Source organism: Sarcophilus harrisii, chromosome 2 (assembly GCF_902635505.1).
Source record: "Sarcophilus harrisii chromosome 2, mSarHar1.11, whole genome shotgun sequence".
Lineage (NCBI taxonomy): Eukaryota > Metazoa > Chordata > Mammalia > Dasyuromorphia > Dasyuridae > Sarcophilus > Sarcophilus harrisii.
Genome location: NC_045427.1, coordinates 560,498,421 through 560,523,992, shown reverse-complemented (window position 1 = coordinate 560,523,992; position 25,572 = coordinate 560,498,421). Strand labels below are relative to the sequence as shown.

At 34.3% G+C, this 25,572-nt stretch overlaps 1 protein-coding gene across 3 annotated transcripts in view; it reads left to right on the top strand.

The window, feature by feature from the left end:
• LOC100918759 (cilia- and flagella-associated protein 43-like) overlaps window positions 1-25,572 on the top strand; it is a 201,538-nt gene that overhangs the window by 86,906 nt on the left and 89,060 nt on the right. For 2 of the 3 annotated variants that reach the window (XM_031955797.1, XM_031955798.1), the window contains exons 13-17: window positions 3,386-3,489; window positions 6,158-6,298; window positions 7,419-7,591; window positions 11,313-11,459; window positions 13,928-14,058. In XM_031955797.1, the coding sequence (XP_031811657.1) occupies window positions 3,386-3,489; window positions 6,158-6,298; window positions 7,419-7,591; window positions 11,313-11,459; window positions 13,928-14,058 (696 nt within the window). The remainder of the gene's footprint in view (window positions 1-3,385; window positions 3,490-6,157; window positions 6,299-7,418; window positions 7,592-11,312; window positions 11,460-13,927; window positions 14,059-25,572) is intronic. The other variant, XM_031955799.1, reaches the window with a different exon arrangement.

Sequence of the window (25,572 nt, the reverse complement as noted above, 5' to 3'; positions counted from 1 at the left end):
TGTCTCATAGAGTCATTAGCTTCCATTTGCCCCATTTTAGTTTTTAATGTGTGATTTTCTTCAGTAAGATTTTTTTTTAATCTCTTTTTCCATTTGATTAATAATACTTTTCAAGGTGTTGTTTTTTCTCAGTGGATTTTTTTTTTATTTTGCCTATTGTGTTTTTTAAGGAATTGATTTCTTCAGTGGATTTTTTTTTTAATATTGCATTCGTCAGTTAATTTTTTCCTTCCTTTCCCAAGCTGTTGACTCTCTCTTAACATAACTCTCATTTAATTTCTCATTTTCTCTTCTACCTCTCTTATTTGTCTTTCAAAATCTTTTATGAACACTTCCAAGAAGCCGCTTTGGGGTTGAGACCAATTCATATCACTCTTTGAGATTTCCTCTGTAGTCATTTTGTTCTTGTCTGAGTTGATATTTTGGTCTTCCCTGCACCATAGTAGCTTTTTTTTGATTAATGTTTTTTGTGTTTCTTGTTCATTTCCTTTTCTTCCTTTTCTTTTTTAAAATTTCTTTTGTGCCTATTATGGCCAAACTCTGCTCTTGAGGTAAAGGGAGCACTATCATAAGTTTCCCATGAAGCTCAGAACCTTGACTTTGAGGAGCCACCAGGTACTAGCCCTATCTACTCTTTCCAGGAAACAGCCTGGTTTCCCTAGCTAGAAATTTGCCTTCTGAGCTGTTATTAGAGTCTGCCCTACTGATCTGCTCCATTACTGGTGATCTGCTTGATTAAGACCCTCTCACTGACTTTCCCAGATACTATCTGAGCTGGGCTGAACATTCCTTTCACTCCAGTGAAACTGGCCTTTCTTGAAATCCTTCCAATCTATCTTGAGCTGAAGAGTGGTTTCATTTCATCAGATTCTGTTGAGAGGATTGCTTCCATGTGATTTTCAAGGGAAACAAGGAGAGCTCAAGAAGCTTCCTGGCTTTTGCTTCCACCTCTGGAACTTGAATATGACTTTTGAGAAAAGAATTAGTACTGGACAATAACATCATGAGTAGAAAAATAAATATTTTAAGACTATCATAACCATCATACTGAATTAGAGATCATTCAGATACCTTCAAATACCCTAACTTTCCATTTTCTCAGTCTCAAATACTTTGACCACCTAACTCTATCTCAACCATATACAAAGAGTACATATTCTATATCTTAGTGTTAATCATAAGTCCCCTACTCCTAAATGATTAAAAAACACACATGCACCAATTTCCTACAATCAGTAAACATTTACCAAGTTCCTACTATGATTTCATTCATTGTGCCAAGAACTATGGATCCACAGAAAGCCATGAAGCAGTCCCTACCGTGAGTTTTATATATTCTATGCTTTAGAAATCTGAAATTCCTCTATCTGGTCATAACAAGTCATTTTTATCTCTTCCTTACCTCATATTTTACTAAGAGAATAGAGGTTGTGCACCATGAACTTCATTTCAAACTCCTTCACATCATTCTCCATTTTCAGCTTCACTATATTAAAGACTTGGTCCATTTCTCTGCCAAGGCCAAGACCTTTCTGTACTATTAACCACAGGTCCTCCCAACTTCTCCAGAAAATTGCTTCCATAACAAAATTTTCTCTCTCATTTTGGATATCTTTTGTAATGCCTTTTCGGTTTACCTTCTGTATAATTCTCATATGTATCTAATTGTTTGCATACTATCTCATTCACTAAAATATAAACTTCTTGAGAGTATGGACTGCATTTTTGTTGCCTTTCTCCATAGTCCCAGCACTTAGCCTAGCAACTAGTACACTGTGAGTGTGTAATAAAACAGACATATGGTCACCAAAGTCATTTATCCCTGTCATGGAGGGGATCTAATACGTATCTAGAATGAAGAGGGATTCCCTGTCAATGTTGATGCTTCTTATTGTTGTTGTAGTTCCTACTTCATTTTTAAAGAATGACATCATGAGTGATGTCTTGACTTGCTCATAAATTAGATTTACTGAGACAGAGTTACACAAAATCAGCAGCCTCACCCTCTTTTCTAGTCAGCAGAATCTAGTAGTAAAATAAAAGTCAAAATGACTAGCAATGGTCTTGGGTGCAGTAAATGACCTTAGATTCCTCAATATCTGACCAAGCTCTAAGAGCTCTGCAATGCCTGCTTCAGCTGCTTTCATGACCTTCGAAAACAAATTGTTCTCTCATCTCCATTCAACTGGAGAAAGTTTTCACAGGCTTGAATATAAATCCCTCCAACTCATTGATGAGGTCAAGGTCTGTCAGTTACCCTCAACCTGCTTTAGCCCATCTGCCAAGATGGTTTTACGTGGGGTGTAGCTGCTGCACATGCCTTCCATATATTTCTGTTTATCGATGACCATGTGTTGAATGCATCAAACTCAGAACATTGCTATTCTTATACATGAATTACATTAGAAAAGCCAAGTGAATGGAGAATACTTATTGTATAGATTATGAAATGCGATTGAATAACACAGAGTTTATCTGTCAATGTAAATAATTTGGAGAGACACTTCAAATAGTCTTCAACTTAGGTTTAGAATTAAAAGAGGATGAAAGAGGACTAGATTGTCTCTTAGAAATTGAAAGCCTCCTTTAATTATCCCAAATTTCTCCCTGAAACAAAAACTTAACTTTTAATATCAGTTTCCATCAATATTGTTATATTGCTACACTAACCGGCAGTGGACAAGCTTAAGATCTATGTGAGCAGGATGAATCACATAAGGTTCATGAACATAAGGTTCATGAAGAAGAATTGAAGCAAAATATATCAAAGAAATGTATGGTAAAAAATAGGTTGATCCTGTATTGACAAGGAATAAGTGGTAGATTATGTGCTCTATTCATCTTTTCAATATTAGGAAAAAGTAAGGATTTATATCTATTGGGTGGTCCTCCTTTGGCAAATTTTGGAGAGGAGCTATGAACAAGCTTGGACAGGCTGCTCAGATGGAATCTGTCCCTGTAGAGGATAAACACATCAATAAGACCCAATCAAATATAAGGAAGAACTTCTTAACAATTAGAACTCTCAAGAATATATTGTCATGAGGGTAAAGTACTGAATTTGGAATCAAAATACCTTGGTTCAGATAATTTAATCTTTCTGAACCTCAATTTTCTAATCTCATAATGAAGGAGTTGGGCTTAGAGGTTTCTTTCAACTTCTAATTCCTGTGATTCTATTAAGTGAATTGACTTAATAGTAAATACTCACTAGTAGATGTATTTAATCTGGGTTAGATGACTATTTTTAGGGAATATTTACATAGTAATTCAGACACTGGGCAAGAGTTGGCCTAGATAACCTCTAAAATCTCTTTAGATTTTTTTTTTATTATAATGGAGGGAAAATGTATAATCAGGAGGGGTTTTTTGTTTTGTTTTCTAGTTATGACCAGAAGGGTCAATATTTGATAACTGGAACTTCTGATGGACATATCTTCATTTTAAATGCCAACCCTTCACAGTTATTTGAAGTCCTTGGATTCACAGGTAATATTCACTTATAGCTAGTATTCGTTGATTGATATTTTCTAGTCTTCCAAAATGGTTAAATCTTTGAAAATAATTGATCTATGTCTTAATGTTTGTTGCACACAACATTATTTATTCTTTATTAAGAATAGTATTCAATTCTATCAAGAATAGTGGGGAAATTTACTTACCCAACATTTAATAATTATTTACTACAATGATACTATGTGCTAGGGACAAAAAGAAAAGTAAAAACACAAAAACGGCTTCTACCCAACATGTAAATAAATAGTTATATACAAATACAGTGTAGAAGGGAAGTAACCTTAGAGCAGAAAGCTCAAATGATTAGGAGAATTAAGAAGATCAAATATAAGAGGTAACTTTTGAGTTGTGTATTGTAAAAAAAAAAACCCGAAATATCAAGAAGCAGAAATAAGGAGGGAGAGAGAGCCAGTGTAAAAGCATGGACATGGGAGATAAGAATGTTGTTGGTGTTTGAGATACAGCTAGCACATGGAATTTCTATACCATAGAGGGCAGCATGAGAAGGCTAGAAAAGTAAAAAGGAGCAAGGTGGTAAAAAGGTTTTATTTTATATTGGTCTTTATATTGGATCATAGAGATAATAAGAAACCACTGGAATTTAATAAGCAGAGAAATAGGGATGAAATAGATCTGTGCTTTAGGAAAATCACATTGGCTTCTATATGGAAGATGGCCTGGAGAACAGAGAAACTTAAAGCAGGGAGACTAATTAGGAGTGTATTGAAATAGTCCATACAAAATACAATGAAGGTCTGCACCAGCATGGTAACTTAGGTAAAGAAAAAAGTACAATATTTTGTAAAGAAAGAAATAATAGTATTTGAAAATGGATTTGATATGTAAAGTGGGTGAGAATGAAGAGTTGAGGATATCACTTGAATTTGAAAACCTGAGAGATGGAGAAGACTCCATCTCCAACGTCCAATAATAATTGGGAAACTGGAAAAAGAGAAAGGCTTGGGGTAGAAAGTAGAAAGTATTGTCTTTTAGATAGATAGATAGATAGAATGAGTTTCAGATACCTATAAAAAAACCATTTGTAAGTGTTCAGTAGGCAGCTGGGGATATAAGATTGGAAAAGAAATGCTGAGGATATACAGGTCTGGAAATCCTTTCAAAAGAGATGATATTTGTATGGAATATTATTGTTCTGTAAGAAATGACCAACTGGATGATTTCAGAAAGGCCTGGAGAGACTTAACATGAACTGATGCTGAGTGAAATGAGCAGGACCAGGAGATCATTATATACTTCAACAACAATACTATATGATGATCAGTTCTGATGGACGTGGCCCTCTTCAGCAATGAGATGAACCAAATCAGTTCCAATAGAGCAATAATGAATTGAACCAGCTACACCCAGTGAAAGAACTCTGGGAGATGACTATGAAATACTACATAGAATTCCCAATCCCTCTATTTTTGTCTGCCTGCATTTTTGATTTCTTTCACAGGCTAATTGTACACTATTTCAAAGTCCAATTCTTTTTATACAGCAAAATAACTGTTTGGACATGTATACATATATTGTATTTAATTTATACTTTAACATATTTAACATGTATTGGTCAGCCTGCCATCTGGGAGAGGGGGTGAGGAGAAGGAGGGGAAAAATTGGAACAAAAGGTTTGGCAATTGTCAATGCTGTAAAATTACCCATGCATATAACTTTTAAATAAAAAGCTATATAGAAAAAAAAAATCTAAAAGAAAGGACATAGCCAGGTCAAAAAAAAAAAAAAAAAAGAGAGATGATATTTGAACCCATATAAACTGATGAGATAACCAGTATAGAGAGAAAAGAGAAGGATAAAGGACAAAGCAGTGGTATAAATTTTCCTAACCCCCTTTGTTAATGAATTTGGCAATGATAAAGATCTAGGAAAGAGATAGAAAAGGAGAGGTTAGATAGGTAGAGACAGCATAAAGAAAAGAGTTCCTAAGAAGAGGAAGGTGTTCCATTATGTCAAAGCATGCAGAGAAGTGGAGTGAAAAAAATATGAGGACTGAGAAGAAATACTGAGCTTTGGCAATTAAGAGATTATCAGTAACATTGGATAGAGCAATTTTGGTTAAAGAATGAAATTTTAAATAAGAGCTTTGGGAATATAGAGATCTAATGTCACGTTGCAATACAAAAATCAAACATTCTTTGATTTAAGTTATATAGATATCTCTTTTGAAAATTACTTTGATATCTGACTTTGAATGGATTCTCTAAAATATATTTTGTGTGTATTCTTTATATTTTCTGTTAAATTTCAAGTAATATATAGCAAAAAATGTATAGCTAGAAGTATGGTGGAAGTTGAAATGATTGTATATTATAAATTGAAAGCTCATTTCATAACTTAAATGTCTTTATATTTAGAATGTAAAATATCAAAGTATTATAATTTCAGAGACTTGGAGATTGGGCCAGAGTATATTTTTATCATATTATTATTACTATTATTATAAAAATGTCTATGTTGCTACTTAGGGTCATTTTATACACAAAATTCTGTTAACTCCTGTAATTTCAAATAGAAAAATTTAAGGAATAGTGTGTCATGAAATCACTAAATTGGAATAAACAAAGGTTTAAAAAATACCAGAGATGCCAGTCTGTATATATTTGTTTCTGTCTGCTTTTAGAAATAAATGATTACATTGAACAAATGTCTGTAATCTACATTTCTGAAACAAAACTACTTGAAGTAATGGTGTTTGTCAAGACTTCAGAAAGTGAAAAAAGCAGATTAGAAATATTTTTTCTGCCTGAAGCAACTTTAAGAGGTAGGAAAGGAGTAAGTCATTAGATAAGTAAGTAAAAAGTGATATATGGATTATATACACCTTTGTTCCAAGAAATGAGATTTCTAAATGCAAATATTTTAGGAAAAGAGTAAGAAAAAAGAAAAGGAAAATTGTTCTTTGTGATACAAAAGGAAGAAAGTATTGCTTGATGAAGTGAGCATTATGCTACTTTGACTTGGAGTACAGGAGTAATCAAAAGCACACTAAAATTTGGTTTAGAGACCTGGGCTTGCAACTTACCTCACGTTGTTTGTCATTCAATATATCACTTTAGACAGATTAATTAACCATTATGAATTTCAATGTCCTTTTTAATATAATAATAATTACTTTTGGTATTATCATAAGTCTTAAAATGAGATGAGATATATATATATATATATTTATGTTTAAGCTATTATTATTTACTTTCTTCCTTCAGCCAGTTGAGTCTGGTGAGAAAATTGGGAAGGACTGACACAATTTATAATATATTTGGTCATTTTGTGATGTCTTTCATTTTATAGCTTCAGAAATACCATAGTTAAATTTCAAGCAATCAGTAGGCTAGCTACTTGTTAAACTGTTAAGAAAATTTTCTAACATGGAACAATATGTGAAAATAAACTCCCCTTTACTGTTACTTTACTGTTGATATAAAAATTAGTAGCTATGAATAGAAACATGTCTATATGGCTTATAGACAAGATTCATACTTAGAATAACATTGATATCTAAAACTTAAGAGAATGCTTTATACCTTTGCCTTGAGTTTTTCTATACGCTCAGAAATTATTTTATTCGATGTGACTCGAACTGTTGCCTTATCTATGCTGTAAGAATTTCAGTAGTTTTTACTCAATATCACAGAACTTACTAATATATCATAGAAGAGAACAAAATATATGAATAATTTTAAGAGATTCAGATTTCATTACTTACATGACAAATACTTTTGTTTTTCATAAATAGGAGCATACAATTTTCCATATTTGCTTTTAAAAGTTAAATTTGAAATATTAATCTATTGATAAACATTTGTTAAGTGCCTACTGTGGGCTAGATACTCTACTAAGCATACATAACTAAAGTGATTCATTCTTTTCTCCAAATTTTATAGACCCTGGCAAATGTTGTAATGAAAGAGGAAGGCTGAAGAATGATTTCTTTGAGAGGAAAATATATGAAATAAATCACCCTTTAACTTCTGTTCTCTTCGATTTAAACTGTGAACAATTATATGGCTATTGTAGCCATGTGCCATATATCTGTAGCTATGATATTCCTAAAAAGGTATTCTTCTGTTGCCATTTATATGCTACAGCATAAACATTTTGTCGTTTTCCTTAATTATTAAGATAGAAATATTGTATGAATTACTTTTCATTCTCTTTCACACCAAAATGCATGCCTCCACACTACAGAAATTTGCTCTTCTTATTTTTCTTACGGAGAGGTAAGAATGTCTTTCGTGACTAAGGGTTGTCCACCAGCATCCTAAAGATCCTCTATTCTCACTAAGACTTCCTTGGATGTATTGAGAAACTTCTTTCTAATTCAAACTAAATAGTAAAAGGAGAAAAGAGAAGGAGAAACTGTTATGGACTGATTGAATAGTGGCAGAGTACATTGTGTAGAATATGTAAATGGCTACCTAACTTGGCAGTACTTGATGTTTTGGATATCATTTGATATCTAATTGCTTAGTATAGGTTTTTGATTCTTACATACTGAAGCAAAAATGATTTACTTACTTGACTCAGAGCATTCAAGTTCCATCTGAGGTCTGTTGGAGTCAGAAGACAGCTAGAGTAAAAGAAAATCTCTGGGGAAGGGACTTTGAAAGTCAGCTACAGACTTCAGAATTTGTATGTATATGGTAGGAGTTATTTCTTCACCGTGTCAAATATACACCTTATAACCAACATTGGTGAATCAAAGTTTCAGGATAGACAATTTTGGGTGGCAAAGTGTATCTGAATCATAAGAAAAATTGTAAAACTAGCATATTTTGCCTTTCTTATCCTTTCACATTCATTTGCCCTCTTATCAGTCTAACTGCAAAGGATTCTGCCTACCCAAAGCTTCTAATTTTGGGGCCCTCATCTAGTTTTGCCTGGCTTGCTGTTTTCTGTACTTTCCATATCAGACTTCCAGATACCATACTTTGAGCAGTGCCCCTTGGTTCCATCTAGGAACTTCCATCTAGGGCCATGCTGTCCTTATTGGTGGGAGCCATTTGTTCTGATTGCTAAGAGTCTATTCTGCCTTAGATTTGAATATGCTTTAGCCTCAGACCGCTTACTTCAGTTAACCTTACACCATAATATAATATAATATACCCTCCTCATTTGCTGTTAAGAACAATAAGCAAATCATTACTACCATTGTTTCTAATAAAGGTATCAACTGTCCTGTTGCTCCACTCATGATCCCTAAGACTTTCCAAACCAAAACAATCTTCTCTGACTATAACTCCCTCTATGTATTAACTCCCCATATTAGAATGTAAGTTTCTTGAGGGTGGAAACTGTTTCCCTTTTGTATTTGCATTTCTAGCAGTTAGGCAAACAGGCAGTAAGCATTTTCTAAATGCCAGGAATTGAGCCAAGAATTAGGGACACAAAGAGATAACAGATAGTCTCTGCCATTAAGGAACTAACAATATGATAAGGAAAAGAAGCAAACAATTTTGTACAGATAAGCTATATATTCAAGATCAAAAAGAAAACAACAGAGGGAAAGCACTAGAGTTAAGAAGAGTTGGGGAAGGCTTTCTGTAGAAGATTTTAGTTGGAAGCTGGGAGATAGAAATGAGGAGGGAGAGCATTCTAGACATTAGGATTAGCCAAAGAAAATGCTTGGAGCTAAGAGAAAGAAAAATCAATGTGTATGAAACAAAATAAAGGCCAGATAGCCTAGAGAAGGTTATAAGAAGACTGAAAAGGTATGTGTGTATCAGGAGGGTGGGGGAGGAAATAGGGATACAAAGTTATGAAGAACTTTGAATTCCAAACAAAGGATTTTATATATTATCCTACAGGAGATAGGGAGTCATTGCAGTGTAGAGTGTGAGGTGGGCAGAGTGACATGATAAGACCTACTACCCTTTTGGAAAATCACTTTGGTGGAAAATGGAGGATGAAATGAAAAAGGGAGACACTTAAGGCAGGCAGACCTGCCAACAATCTAGTCAAAAGAGACAGGATGAAATGGGATCATTTGTACAGGTAAAAGCATTAGCCCTTGCCAGATGCTACACCTGTGGACAACCTGGCCTTACCTCCTCTTGAGCTTCAGTGCACATCTGGACATGAACCAGCCATGTTCCCCAAAAAGAGTCACAAGCCAGAAGAGATGAAATCAAGATACTTTTTTTATTAGAGGCACTTTCCTCCGCCTTCCTCTCCTCTACAATCTTTTGTCCCTCCTTATATCCCCTTTTCCACACCACCTCAAGGAAGTAAGCTTATACTGACTTGGGTGATTCAGGAAAGGTCAGCACAAGGAACCTTATGCTGATGTGGCTGAGTCAGGAAAGTCACGGAGCTCACGTCCTGATGACAGAGCACTTCTCAGGACAAGCATGTTTTGGGGTCACTGTGACTTGCTCTTTGACCTGAGCAATTGTTAGCAACCTTTGTAAGCCCCAGGTCTCATGTTTGTGAGGGGAACAACGACGTAATAATTCTTCATCTCCAAGCCAGCACAGATTTCCTGCCTGGTCCTACGAGCCCTGAGCCCTGTGTCAGCACAAGCTTCTTGCCTGGGCCCTCTGGGCCCCAACAAGCCCTGGAAAGGAATTATTCTCTATGTGAGACAGGTAAAGGAGAAAATAGTGTCAGAAGACATCTGAGTGATATAAGATAAAAAAAGAGTGGAGAGGAAGAAACCCACAGTACTCTCAGTAATAAATGTTTTTCTTTCATTTATTCCAGTCTCCCCCATATTGTCTGCTCCCCATCCCTTATTGCTCCTACCCAAAGGAAGCCCAAACGGTACCATTTTAGGTATTAGACGGGATTGTAATTAATGTCAGATTCTATGTGGAGGTAGAAAAGAGGTTCATTCTGAGAATATATTTAATGCTGTTGTAGTTCAGCAATTACAAAGGAGAAGAGGATAATAATTTTCAATTTAAAAGAGACACTTTTTCATTCATATGCATTTGTAATTAGTGAAATGTATGAGAATTTTTTCAAAGTTTCTCATACCAGAAGAATAGACACCTCTCCTTCATAAAGTTTGCTAACTCCTACTTTAGATATTAAAGTTTAATCTTGTGATTTTACAATATAGTTTGGTCTATATTAGGATCTGTAAAAGATTTGTAATCAATTTGGTTTCTTTTGATTCCTTTAACAGATATTTCAGTTAATGAAGTAGTATTGAAAATTGGCCTTCATTTTCATGTAAAAGTCTGATATTGGAGAAAAAGTAGCAATAAACTTTAAGCACTGACTTAACCAAGAATGGTTTTGTCTGAAAAATATACCTTGAATGAAGCATGAAACAATTTTTTGAATACTCAGAAGGAAACAACATTGAAAAAAGCAGTAGACTTTATTAGGTCATACAATCATGTGTACCTGTGTATTTCATATTGAAACTTGGGTGGGGTTTTGCTATAGTTGTTCTTTTTAAAATTTTTTCTGGTTGTTAGTTGTCCAGTTGTGTCTGACTTTTGGTGATAGGCCATATCATGATAGTACTATCCAAGAGTTTTCTTGGCCAAGATACTGGAGTGATTGATCATTTCATTCTCCATTAAGGCCATCAGAGGTTAAATGACTTGCCCAGCGTCATAAAGCACAATACATATCTGAAGCTTAATTTGAATTCAGGTCGTCTTGACACCTGGCCTAAGGCTCTATCCACTGATTCACCTTGCTGCCTCCTTTTCTTTAATATCAGTGATCAAATTGTCAACAAGAATATGTGTTTTTTTTTCTTATAAGCCATAAGAATTATTTCTATTATCTTAAATGCAATTTGATATTTTCTTTGTTTACAGAACAGCGAAGTTATAGTTCTCCAACCAAAGATCAAAATGCAAAGCAGACATTTTGGAACTGGAATATTGTGCCTATCATCTCATGGAAAGTGGTTAGCATCAACAGCCAAAGATGGAATACTGAGTATCCGTGATATTAATAATTTGGTAAATATTGATATTAGCATAAAGCCCTTAATAGGTCCAAGGGAAAATAAGTATATTTGCTTAAGAAGCAAATATTGTTAGGGAATTTGGAAAGGAGGGGGAAAATAAATTATCTTTTCCAACCCCCTAAACTTGGATTGTATTTTGTTGAAGATTTTAAATTTTCTTGATTTCTTTTCACAGTTAATATTACTTTTAAAAATTCAATTTTATTTTCTAATTTTCTTCCCTCCTATCATCCTTATTGAGGAAACAAGAAAAACAACTGTTAAAAAATAAAAAATTTTCACATTAGCTGTGTCAAAAAAATATTGTATCCTTCACCAAACTTCATTGAATTTCCTCTGAAAGTAGAAGACTCATGATGAAACATGCTATGTTTCTGGAAGTGGATAGCATGTTTCATCATGAGTCCTCTACTGTTATAATTAGTCCTTCAATATACCCAGTTAGCTCAGGCCTATCTCTCTGCTTGGTTCCAAGAGATCTTGCAGCTTTGTCCTTGGCTTCTGCCTCTGCTTTCTTCAGCCTCCAGCCAGCACCAAGTTGGAAGATGCAATGAATCTCTTGCCTCGAAGATAGGACTTGTGGGTTCCAAGAGCTCTCTCCGACTCCAAGTAAAACTCTCTCGAGATCCCAGAGTTTCTAGTAACTCCTCAAGTAACTAACTCAAGTCCGTTCCCAAGCTCCAAGAGCTCCCTCTATATATGTGATCTCCCAAAGGTTAACTCCGCCTTCTGGAGGGAGAGGGATTCTGGGTTATCTCCCAGGGTGCTCTCTGGCCCTAAGGGAGGTGTGAATTCGGTGTTTCTTTCTAAATCCTGAACTCTCTCAAACGTGTGAACTCCATTGAGTACTTAGATACTTATGAGCTCTCTAAAGGTGAACACAAGCATTGTTTCTATCACTTCTACTTAGTACCTTGTTTCAAGTTCTGGCCCAAAATATCTTTCTAAAATCAAATCAACTCCAATGGCTTAACAGTTTGTAAAGATTCCAACATATATCCTTTAATGTTGTCTATTCACATCTATCTGGGGAATGGCTCTTATTCTTTTAAATTTGATTTTCTCTGTCTCTGTGTCTCTCTCCTCCCTTTTCCTCCTTTTCTTCTATTTTATCCTTTTCTTTCTCTCTCTCTTTCTGGTAAATTGAAGGTAGGTAAGGCACTAAAATTAAGCAGGACTACTAAAAGCTTCTTGCAGAAAGCTAAAACTTGAAGTCACAAATGCTAAGAGGGGAGAGGATTAAAGTGTAAGAAACTGGAAAAGGAGGGAAGTCTGTCAGGTTATAAGAGTCTTTGAAAGTAAAAATGAGGGTTTTGTATTTTGTTTTGGAAGTACTAGGGAGCACAGTAATAGAGTGTCATAGTGGGTCAGCAGCATGAAGGATGTATTGGAAAGAGAAAGTCAGTAGATTAGTATAATAGTTTAGGTTAAAAAGAAAGAATAAAGTTTTAATTAAGGTAGTTACAGTTGGAGTGAGAAAGAGAAGAGACAAACGTGAAAGACATTTTAGAGGTAGAATGGATTAGATGTGATACAAGAACAAAATGCAAGAGTCATAGATAACTCTAAGGTTAAAAACATAGATGAGACTGGGAGAATGATGGTACCATCCGTCAAAAGAAATAAGTTATATGGAGGGGCAAAAGAGTTGGGGGGAAGATGACTTTTGTTCATGCTATGTTGGCTTTAAAGTTTTAGTAAAATAGCCAAATGGACATATCTATTAGTTGGAAATATGGAATTGTTACTATGGGCAGAGGATGGGGTGGAGATATAGCTTTTAAGGGCTTCTGGATAGAAGTTTATTGCTAAACTCAAAGAGTAGAGGGAGTCATTAAGGGAGACTGTATACAGAGAGAAAAGACAAGGAGGAGAGAAGAAAGGAACAAAGAGAAAGGGAAAGAAGAGGGGAGGGCAGTATATATAAACCTCATTTTTCTGATTCTAAGACTCCTGTTCTTTCTGTTACATCATGTTACCATTATGTTATCAATTTAGTTTAAATAGAATCTTGAATTGGGAGACTGGCATCCTGAGTTTTAGTTCTAGTTCTTTTATTAATGTGTAACTGTCAATCAATCATTAAACTTTTTCATGCCTCAATTTTTCCCACGCATGTTTTGAGAATAATAATTTCTTTTCCTTCCAATGTCACAAATATATTGTTAAAATAATAAATATAAAAGAATTTCATTTTGAATTGTCATTGGGTTAAATGTTTAATATTTCTAAGTAACTAGTAATAAAACAAAATTATTAGGAACAACTCATTCCAAAGACTAAATTTTAATATTCCATATCCCCCAAATTTAAGAATCTGGGTATTTACTGTAATCTGTATTTGACTGAATAATCCACAGTAACAATAGAAAAATAAATATGCATATCATTCCATTAATAAAACGTACAGTGAAATAGAAACATTTATGCTTTTTAAATGCTGTTTCTTTAACCATTTAGGAAACATTTGCTCAGATTCAATGCCATTCTTACCAGGCACAAGGAATTCGATCACTGGCATTTTCACTTGATGGTCGTTCCATATTAGCGAATGGTAGGGAAGACGGTACCCTTGTTTGTCTGAGATGGAAGTAAGTAAAGGCTGAGAAAATGTTATTTGTAATATTTAATATCCAATTATTTGTGCTGAGAGATAGGAGCAATGGCATAGAGTGTTATCAAAAAGATAATTCAAAACAAAAGCAAACTACTCAATCCTTTTAAAAAGGAATCTTTTTTATTATTATTTTAAGTGGGTCGATTCAACAAAAATTTAAAGTGTCTAATGATAGTAAGTTCTTGGATTTTTGCTTGTAATTAATTCATTACTAAAATTAGTCTTCATTGTTTATGAATATACCACTTGATAATGTGGGAAGGAGAAGCCATTCAGTGATCTAAATTTTGTGGTGGATATTCTCTACACTTGAATACCTTGCCCTCTTACTCTTTCACTTATTATTTGCCAAGTAACAACTTTGTATAAAAATGACTCCCCTGTTCTACATCATCTCTTACATTTTCACTCTTCCCCCACTGCTCTGAAGTATAAATGAGGGCTCCAATCTTCACCAACAGTGTTTCTTCAGTTTTACGGTCTCCTGAATCCCAATTTCATTTAACCACAAACTAACAGTCAGATTAGATTTTATATAATAAGAAAAAACATACAAAAAACATGTGTTTGTTTGGGGAAGTAGAATCACAGTTTAGCTCAGTTCCTAAATAGCATGTGCAAACCAAGTTCCAAATTTAAAAAATAAAACTTTGGTCTTAAGTTCCAGGCATTCTGGTTTTTCAGGGCTTTTTTTGCTGGCTATAACATTTGGTCTGGAATCCTTCCTCCAAAGTCACATAGTTTGAATCTGGGTTTGTTGGGAATTCTACCACCTGCACCTAAAACTAAAAGAAACAAATGAAATAAAATCCCAAATACGATTCTTGGGGCCAGAGGGTGCAAAAGGGAGGAGGAGGAGCAGCAGGTAACCTTTCCTCTTATCCAGGTCAGCTCATGATATCCATGCTATGGGGAGGCAGGACCTGAATTTATTCTTTCTGGATGCAGCTAGAAAGAGAGAGACTATCACAGGAGGGTAGTTCTTAAAAGATGCATTCTGTTCTGGTGATATATCCACTCATGTGGTAGCAGGACACATAATGTCTTCCCCCAGAAGCTGTTCCCTATCTTTTAAAATTAAGATAAACTGACAAAAGTTATAAAAATAACTAAAGAAAAAAGGAGCTACTATATTTTTGAGACAATAGAGGGGATGTAAAAAACACCAGCATGACTCTCAAAAAAAGATGTGCCCCCGAAAGTAAAACTACCCAAATCCAATGAAATAATTTTAAAATATATCAAACAAATTAACAAACCAAAGAATAACTCCATTACTAACAATATTATTGTTTAATAATATAATAATTGTTTAATAATAATTAAATGTTTAATAATTGTTTAATTAATAAATATTATTTAATAATATAAATAATAAAAGAGGCAGAAATAAAATTGACAGAATATAGCAAAATGTCTGTAACAACACTATATATACAGAGAGGAGCAATATACCAGGAAACAGTTTCTCATTTAGAATTTGTTGGAGAATTGTAATAATAGCCTGGTCACTCAGTGAAGTGGCATTTGATTTTGTTCAGAACCAGCAGTTTCTTGCCATAGAGGATACTTTGCTATAAAATGTATTATCTGGATCCTAACTCAGAGTCCAATAATCCAGAAAAGCCAGAATAATCTTCCTATTTGGTCTATCTTTCCATTCCATGGAAAAGTTAAAAGAGGTGATGAAAGCTGGAATGAATGTGAAACTCCCATGAAAGTCATTACTACAGATGCAGAAGCTATTATAAACAGAAAAAAAGACACAGAAAGGTTTTGTTTTGTTTTGGTGCTGTAGCATTTGACACCACAGGACCAAAAATCCAAACTAGATTAATTTGGGGTGGTGGTACTAGTGTAGTAGAAGGTAGCATTCTCAAAAATCACCTGTTATGATGCCTATATGGAAAAGTGTAAAAAGACTATTTCGTGGGTAAAGTGCATAAAACATTTTTAAGGTGGTGGGAATAGCAGCAAAATTTTTGTGGATTATGGGCTAGTTCTCTGCTTGTAAAAGAGAAAGATAAATAATTCATTCTGACTGATGTTGGAACGTTATGTCTGTGTTCCAGTTACATAAAAGGGTATTTGAAAACTCCTTCATTCTAATACCATTCCCTCCTAACCCCTTGCATGCATCCAGTAGACCAGCAACTGCTTGTAGTATTGTCCATTCATGGTTATTAGTGGCTTTTAGACTACTAAGACATCAGGAAACAAAGATTGAAAGTCTTTTAAAGAAACTTTATAGTGGAAATTTTTTAGAAAAGAGTGGAGTAGGTCAGAAAATTCTAAGTTCCCCAGATTTCTACACACACATACACACACAAAACAAAATTGTGCCTTAGGGTGAACATAGACTGGTGGAAAACAAGACTTGGGCCAGAAGAGGGATTATCCTGCGATAACTGCAGAAAATCTGAAAACTTACTCCATGATCCCAGGAACCCAGGATAGAACACCTCTAGGGTAACAGCCAGGCAAGTCCTGGGGCGAGCTGGATTCAAAGGTAACCTCTGCCTGCACCACAGGAACTTTCATGTCATGGACATGACATGTGGGGACTCAGGAGTCTGAATCTAATAAGATTAAGGTAACCTTTGCTGATATGGATTGCCAGGCCCAGCTATGCTGTGGAGACAATACCATGGATGAGAAAGAACCAGCACATACCTGGTAAGTGTAAAGCAATGGGGTAGTATGCTCCTTAGCTGCAGGCATTTATAGGAAGACAGAGTTCTTGATTTGGGGTTCAGAGGGAGAGAAGTGAAGCTAGAGGCACATTCCCACAAACACATACACCCCAGAACTAGAGGTGATTACACTAATAAATCCTTATTTTTAAAAAAATGGGAAAAAAATTGAACAGGAGAAAGTTATTATGGGGATATAGAAGACTGAGGTTCATCTTTAGAAGATAGTGAAGTTAAAAAAAATACTTCTGTCCCAAAGGGTGTTAAATGGTTACATACTCAAAAAAAAATTATAGGAGAATTCAAAAAAGACTTTAAAAAAACTTTTAAAAGAATTTAAAAATCAAATGAGAGATTGAGGAAAAACTAAAAAAACAAAAAGAAAAACAAACAACATCCAAGAAAAATGAGATTATGAAAAGAAAACCAACTAGAAAAGGAGATCCAAAGTCTTAAAGAAGAAAATGACTCTTTGAAAAATTAGAATTAGAAAAGGAGAAGCCAATGAAGTTATAGGAGACCAAAAAATAATAAAAGAAAATATAAAGTATGAAAAAATAGAAGAAATAAGAAAAACAACAGAATTGGAGAACAGATAAAGAAGAAAAAACATAAGAATAATTGGACTATTCTGAAAGGTATGACCAAAATAAAGAACCTTGACACAATACTACAAGAAATTTGTCCTGAAGTGATAGAAAAGGAAAAATAGAAATATAAAAAATGTACCAGTCAAAAGACATCCTACAAGGAAAACATATAGGAATATCATTGATAAATTTCCAAACCTCCAAATTAAAGAATAATTTTTTTTATTATTAAAGTTTTATTTTCAAAACATATGCATAATTTTCAACATTCACCCTGTAAAACTTTGTGTTTCAAATGTTTTCCCTCTCCTCCACTCCCTTTCCTAAATCTCAAGAAATCCAATATATGTTAAATATGTGCAATTCTATACATATTTCCACAAATATGCTTCACAAGAAAAATCAGATCAAAAAGGAAAAAAAATGAGAAAGAAAACAAAAGTATGCAAGCCACAACAAAATGAGGGAAAATGCTATGTTGTGATCTACACTCAATTGCCATAGTCCTCTCTCTGGGTGCAAATGGCTCTTTATCACTAGATCATTGGAAATGGCTTTATTCATCTCATTGTTGAAGAGATCTAAGTCCATCATAATTGATAATTGTATAATCTTGTTGTTGCTGTATATAATGATCTCCTGGTTATGTTCATTTCACTTAGCATCAGTTCATGTGAGTCTCTCCAGGCCCCTCTGAAATCATCTTTCTGGTCTTTTCTTGCAGAACAATTATATTCCATAACATTCATATTATAACTTATTCAGCCATTCTCCAATTGATGGGCATCTACTCAGTTTCCAGTTTTTTGCCATTAGAAAAAAACAAACTTTTTGCACATGTGGATCCCTTTCCCTCCTTTATGATCTCTTTGGGATACAAGCCCAGTAGAAACATTGCTAAATCAAAAGGTATTCACAGTTTGATAATCCTTTGGGCATAGTTGCTCTCCGGAATGGTTGAATCAATTCACAACTCCACCAAGAATGTATCAGTGTCCCAGTTTTCCCACATGCCTTTCAACATTCGTCATTATCTTTTCCTGTCATTTTAATCAATCTGAGAGGTTTGTAGTGGTACCTCAGAGTAGTTTTAATTTGCATTTCTCTGGTCAATAGTAATTTAGAGAACCTTTTCATATGACTACAAATGATTTTAATTTCATCTGAAAATTATTCATATCATTTGGAGAATGGCTTGATTTCTTATAAATTTGAGTCAATTCTTTAAAGAGAAAAATTTACAAGCAACAATAACAAAAAACAAAACAATTCAAATAATCTGGAGCTAATTAGAATTGCACAAGATTTATTAGTGGCTACAATAAAAAGCTACAAATCCTAGAATACCATACATTGACAATAAAAAAAACTAGGGTTGCAGCTGAAAATACCATAAACAGCAAAATTAATTATAATATTGAATGAAAAAATGGGTATTCAATGAAGTCAGATTTTTAAGATTTTTGTCTCAAACAAATCCTAGCTAAGTAGAAAATTTAACATATAAAAGCCATCATCAAAGACTAATTTCAAGAAATTCAATAAGGATAAACTGTTAATGTTTTATATGTGGAAGTATAAACTATATATCTAAGACTGACATTAGTAATTGGATAGTCCAAAAAAAGATTTGTGTAAGAGTTGAGTATGATTTTTCTCCCAAAAGCAAAAACATATGTGAAAAGGTAAAAACAGTAACTATGATATACAAATGAGGTGATTGCAAGGGTAAGAATCAAGACAGAGGAATTAGATGGGGGAGCACTTTAGCATAAGGTGGGATATAGAACATGAGTGGAATAAGGTGTATAGATTAATGGGGGTGGGGATGAAAAGGGAGAGAAATGGAGTAATCCATGGGATGAAGAAGTTAAATAATAGCAAGTCAAGTTAATGGATGGAAGTAAAGTTGAAAAGTTATCAAGGATAGGAAATAAGAGATATAAACAAACACAATAACAATGATCAGGAGGAGAATTTATAGAGGGCATAATAGATAGAATTATCTATCTATCTATCTATTACCCCACAGATAAGAAACATATGAATTTGAACTAGATGGCCTCTGAAGTCTCTTTTAAGGCCAGACAGTTTTATATCATTAAAGCCAATTCAATTAAACCCTTATCAAATATTAACTAAATATAAGTCATGGGGTGAAGAGACAGAGACAAAGGAACATATATACTTTGTATATAGCTACATATATGTGTATGATTTGCAAATATGTATATATAAACAAACAAATATGTATATGTATACAAATATTATAAATTGAAAATCAACAAATAGTTATATGCAAGCTAAGACATACACATATAAACATGATAAATATCGTGTACATATTACTGCATCTATATTTGAATATATTTAATGTTCAGGCTAGCTTTCTGGAAGTCCTTCAGATGGGCCTTGGTATTCAGGTGGAGAAGTGATGAAGGCAGGAGAGTCACCAGGAGTTTGGTAAAAAATGGAATGTATCATTTCCAGTCCTTCTTAGCCCTTAAATATCTTGGTATGATTATATCATTATAGCATACTAAGTATATGTAAACTAGAGAACCATTACCTCATCAATCAATTGAGTTAACACCTTGTTGTAAATATTCTTGTTTCAAGAATACTTGAAATACAGAAATACAGAATTCCAGAGTTCTGGCCCTCTCTACATCTTCTGCATCCTGACAAGATTTATATCTTGCATGCCTACTCTCATAGTGGACTTTCAGGTCCTATTTTTTGTGGAAATTCAAAGATAGCCTTTTAACCATTTTAGCCAATACTCCTTTATTTTAGGCACCCCAAAGAATCTCATTGTAAATATCATCAGGCTGCTTGAGCTTTACATTTGCAATTTGGGATAACAAAAGAGGAAGCTAGGAACATAGTAAAAGCCTGTACATCTTGTTTTCCTTTCCACATTCCTAGGCTCCCTCCAGGAAAGAACCCTTGTGGTTTGAGAACCAGTGAAATTTGTCAAATGGATGTGACCCATTATAAATCTTTTGGTCATCTGTCTTTTATTCATGTTGTGGTAGACACTTTTTTAGGATTTATTTTTGCAATACCAGGAGCAAAAGAAACAGCCTGAGTGATCACTGAATTCCTTATACAAGCTTTAACAATTATGGGTGTGCCACAAGCAATAAAAACAGATAATGGACCTGCAGACACTCTAAACATTTTACACACTTTTGTGCACAGTATCAGATTTTATAGCCCACTGGCATACTCTTTAATCCTCAGGGACAGGCAATAGTAGAAAGGAGAAACAGAGACATCACGACACTCCTCCAAAAGCAAAACAGAGGGGGAGCTACAGGTAAACCTAGAGAACTTCTAAATTTAGATCTTTACATTATTAATTTTTTGAGTTTTATAAAGATGCAGTGGCTCCAGCAGAGAGGTTTTATAACCCACCAGAAAGGCAGTGTCCAGTGCGAACAGCTCTCTTATCTTTAGATAATCACCAGGTGATGTAAGGAGATCCAGAAAGTGGTGAATAGAAGGGACCAAATAGATTAACCCCTTGGAGGAGAGGGTTTGCTTGTATCTCTACAGATGGAGAAGGAATCACATGGGTACCAACGGGCCATATTCACCTTGTCCATCAGAGAGAGACAAAGAAGATCCTTAAAATGAAGGAGAAGACCCAAAAAACATCAGCTGGTTCCATCTCTGACTATGTGTGCCACTGAAAAAGCATGACAGTGAACATCAAAAATTGTTGATGAGCTTACTGCAGAACTTCAAAATTTGCAGGAATCATTGGATTCCCTGATACATGATGAGACTGATGCAGGATTTCAAAACTCGCAGGAATCATTGGATTCCCTGACATATGAAGTAACGGACAATAGATTGGCTTTGGACTATCTGTAGGACTTATGAACATTTATAATTCCTCATTTTGATTCATGCTATTTGTTACATAACTATTAGTCTGTGTTATATTAATATAAGCTTGTGTAATACTTCCCATGATGATGGTTTATATATACCTGTTTCAAGTAAGACCCTTTAAGTCCAGAGGAAACGATATCTGCTAATGATATCTGGTTTGGTGTTCTCACTTTCCTGAGAAGTCAGGGAGGGCATGATCACCTCATTTTTTTGGTGTTTTCACCTGTCTTCCCAAGAAGTCAGGGAGGGCATGACCATCTGTTTTCTATAACAAAAGAAAGCGGAAGATGCAGAGGGCCAGAACTCTGGAGAAGAATACTTGAAACAAAGATATTTACAACAAAGTGTTATCTCAGTGGAATTGATGAGATAATGGTTTTCTAGTTTACATATACTTAGTACTTAGTATGGTGATGTAATGGTTCTCTAGTTCACACATATTTACTATGATATAATGATGTAATTGTAATAGGGTATTTACGGACTGAGAGAATTGGGGACACAGTCAGTTAGTCAAAATGAACACACTATGAAGGAGACAGGCTGTGAAGGAGACAATAAAGACTTTAAGACACTATTCCCAACTATCCTTATGGTGACTATTCTTCCGAGACCAAAGGCTCCTTCAGAGGACCTCCTGAAAGCTAACCTGAATATTACATATTTATATAGGATAAATATAAAAAATACAATAGAATGTATCAATAATATAATCAACAAATCCATATTTTCCCATATATTTCTCTATATGAAAAATTAATGAACAAAGGGAAGTTGCTAACATTGAGGGAATAGGAAAAGGATTCCTATACAAACCTGAAGTTTATCTGGGACTTGAAGAAGGATAGAGAAGCCAGCATTTTAGCATTGAGGAAAGAAAGGATTCCAAGCATAGGGGATATAATTTGTGGAACTGATCACAGTGAAAAAATGGAATGCCATAAGTGAAAAAAGGCAAAGAGTATAACAAATTGCAGAGTACATGGAGAGTAGGGAGTAGAAGAAGAATAGTGTTAGACTGAAAAGATAGGAGGAGGTCAAATTATAAAGGGCTTTATACTCCAAATAGAGAATATAATATGATTTTGGAAATGAGGAGTCATTTGATTAAATGAATAAGGGGGCAACATGGTTACACTTGTATTTTAGGAATATCATTCTAACAGAGGAGAGGGATATAGACTAGAATGGGGAGAGACTTGAAGCAGGGAGTACAATCAGAAGTGTATTGCAATTATTTAGCCATGAAGTAATTAGGGTCTTCAACAGTAGTAACAAGTGACAGAAGAGAGTATACAAGAGATGTTGCAAAGGCAGTTAAGGATAATACTTAGGCTTATGAGCCTAGGTGACTTGGAACATGGTGGTATCTTTGACCATGGGTATTTGGACCATGGGAAATTTAGAAAAGTGAAGGAATTTGGGGGAAAGATAATGAGTTCAGTTTTGAATGTGTTGAGTTCAAGAAATATATAGTATATTCAAATTGAGATGTTCAATAGATTTTTGAAGATGAGATTAGAGATCAGAATTAATAAATCATCACCAAAGAAATCATAATTGAATCTGTAGGAATAAATAAGAGTATGACGTGAAATGGTATGTATAGAGAAGAGAAGAGTGCCCAATTCAGAGCCCATACAGATACCTACCAGAGAAATGAAATTATGGTGGTGCTAAGGAACATCTTAGAAATAATTACTGAAGAATGGCCAGTAACTTTTCCACATTTTGTTGCCCCAGCAGAAATGCAATTACTATTTTTTTTCCATCGGGCAAACATCATAGATTATACCTGGGGTTAAGTGGCACCATACCAGAATTGAGCTCAAGCCTAGAGTTGAAGAGGGTTCTTAGAGTTGAGGGGGTTGGGTAGAAGTGCTAACAGACTAAGACAGGGAGCAGCTCACACTAGTTCTTTGATATTTTCATATTTTAATTAATTGGTCTCACTATCTATGTATGTGTTGTATGTGTTCAACTCTGTTTTTTCTATCTTGCTGAAATTTAATCCTTTGGGGCGAAGTTTCAGATATACTACCACAATTATCTCCTTCTCTTATAGTGCTTCTAAAATTGCTATATTTTGATCTTAGTGCTCAAAAAAAACCAATGATGTGACCAAAAGCATCTGATATTTTTTTTTAATCTAATGACAAGGACATCTGAATGAGTATCATGCAATCTGATGGCTTTTTGATTCTAATAGATGCTAGTTTGAATATGCTAGCATTCCAAATTTCTCTATTTTGCTATCTTGAAGTCTCATCCTAAAAAGCATTTATTTAGGGAGAATTCTAATAAGCACAAAATTAGGCACCAGGTATGCACATATGTGTTTATATGTTCTGTTTTATGAGAATGGAATAAAAGATGTTTTGAATTACAAGAAGTTAATTATTTTCTGTTTCTCTAAGCTACTGCTGACAAATTCTTCTCAGATTTTTATTTTTAGTTTTTAAAGGAGACATACATTTCAAGGCCTTAGTTGAGGTGCCCTCAGATGTGAACATTTTTTCCTCTCTAAAGTGAGCAGAAAGTTATTTGTTCATCAAAATGATCTAAACAGTCTTTTTTCCTCTTATTTATTTATTTATATTTATTTTTAGCTCTTGGAAATAGTTCTGGGCTTTCATAAGTGTCCAGATGTTTTGTCATCTCATTTGCTTTATTATACCCTGCCAACCATTTCCAGATATGTTGTAATGAAGGCTGCCACAGCCAACCTAAGTTATATCTACTCTGTCAACAAAACTTGCATATATAGCCATTATAGAAGGCCTAAGATTTGCTATTGATGATGGGCAAGCAGAAATGTATACTTGCCTGTTTACAGAAATGATCCATAAATGGAAGGTTGCAGCCTATTATGTTGTAAGCTTCTCCTACTTTGAAAATTCTTTCTCTTTTTAGTGAAGGTCACCTGCCCAAAACTGAAATTATATTTGTTCAAAGAATGGGATGTTATCCTTCATGTAAAGCGTGATGTTGGAAGGAAAAAGAAGATTCTACTTAATATTTTCCACTGCATCCAAGGCCATCTCCAGTTCTCCTGATATATATCTTGCTACTGGACTCAGGTAGCTCTGGAGGAAAAAGTAAGGCTGTGCAAAATCAACAGCCCATGGATTACTCCATTTGATGAAGAAGTTAAATAATAGCAAGTCAAGTTAATGGATGGAAGTAAAGTTGAAAAGTTATCAAGGATAGGAAATAAGAGATATAAACAAACACAATAACAATGATCAGGAGGAGAATTTATAGAGGGCATAATCATTGATCTCAAACAAAGTCAAACTAAACTAAAGATTCAGTCAAGAGAGAAATCTACATTATATGTCAACCATATTAATATTATTTTAGGTGTTATGTGTATGTGCATCTGTATACACATGTGTGTGCTTTGAGTGTATGTATATATGAGTGTGTTTATGTGTGTGTGTATACATAAATATATCTGTGCTTAACGGTAGCCTTCTTAGGGGAAGTGGGAGGGAGGAAAAGGGGGAAAACAAAATAAAAAGTGCACAGTAGCGAACAAAAGAAAACTTATAAGGAAGCAAAGAAATGGACAGTCATGAATACAATATCTTCTTTTACTATATATCTTTCTTGAAATGGACATTTATTGTTACATATTTTGAATCCTCCCTGATATTCTGCTAGGCACATGAAGATGTTTTTCTTTTTTTTTCCCTTTTTCTGTCTTTTTCTATCTTTTGTTTTCTTATTTTGCATTTAAGTTTTAAATAAATAAGTAAATTTTAAAAAAAAGAATTTTCACTTCTTTCCACCTATAAATATTGGTATTTAGCATACCTTTGGTGGTACAGTCATGGCTTTGCTTGGAGACAAAATACTCTTTGTAGAATCATCTGATAACATAATCTATGTTAAGTTTTAAATTTGTTTAGACAACCTTTTTTACACAAAGTAGGCAGTAGCCTTAGTTCTTCCATGATTTCATTGTCTATTAATCCCTACATCATTCTAAGCAAAGGAACTATTTTCCTTTTCTCATTCCTATCATGTAAATGAAAATATTTTGATCTTACAAACTAAGTTAAAATCAAAGCTAGATTTTGCTGCTAAAAGCCAATGCATTTTAGTGAATAATAAAAGATTTAACAATAATGTCCTTTGATAAGGTATCCCTACCTGGAAGTGAAAGAATAGTCTAGACATAAGTCACTTTTTTTCCCCCAAGTTGGTGAATTAAAAGAGAATTCTGCCTTGAATGTACCTCCTATGTCAGGTTAATATGGCTTAATATCCTTGCCATATTCAATTCTCAGTTTTTCA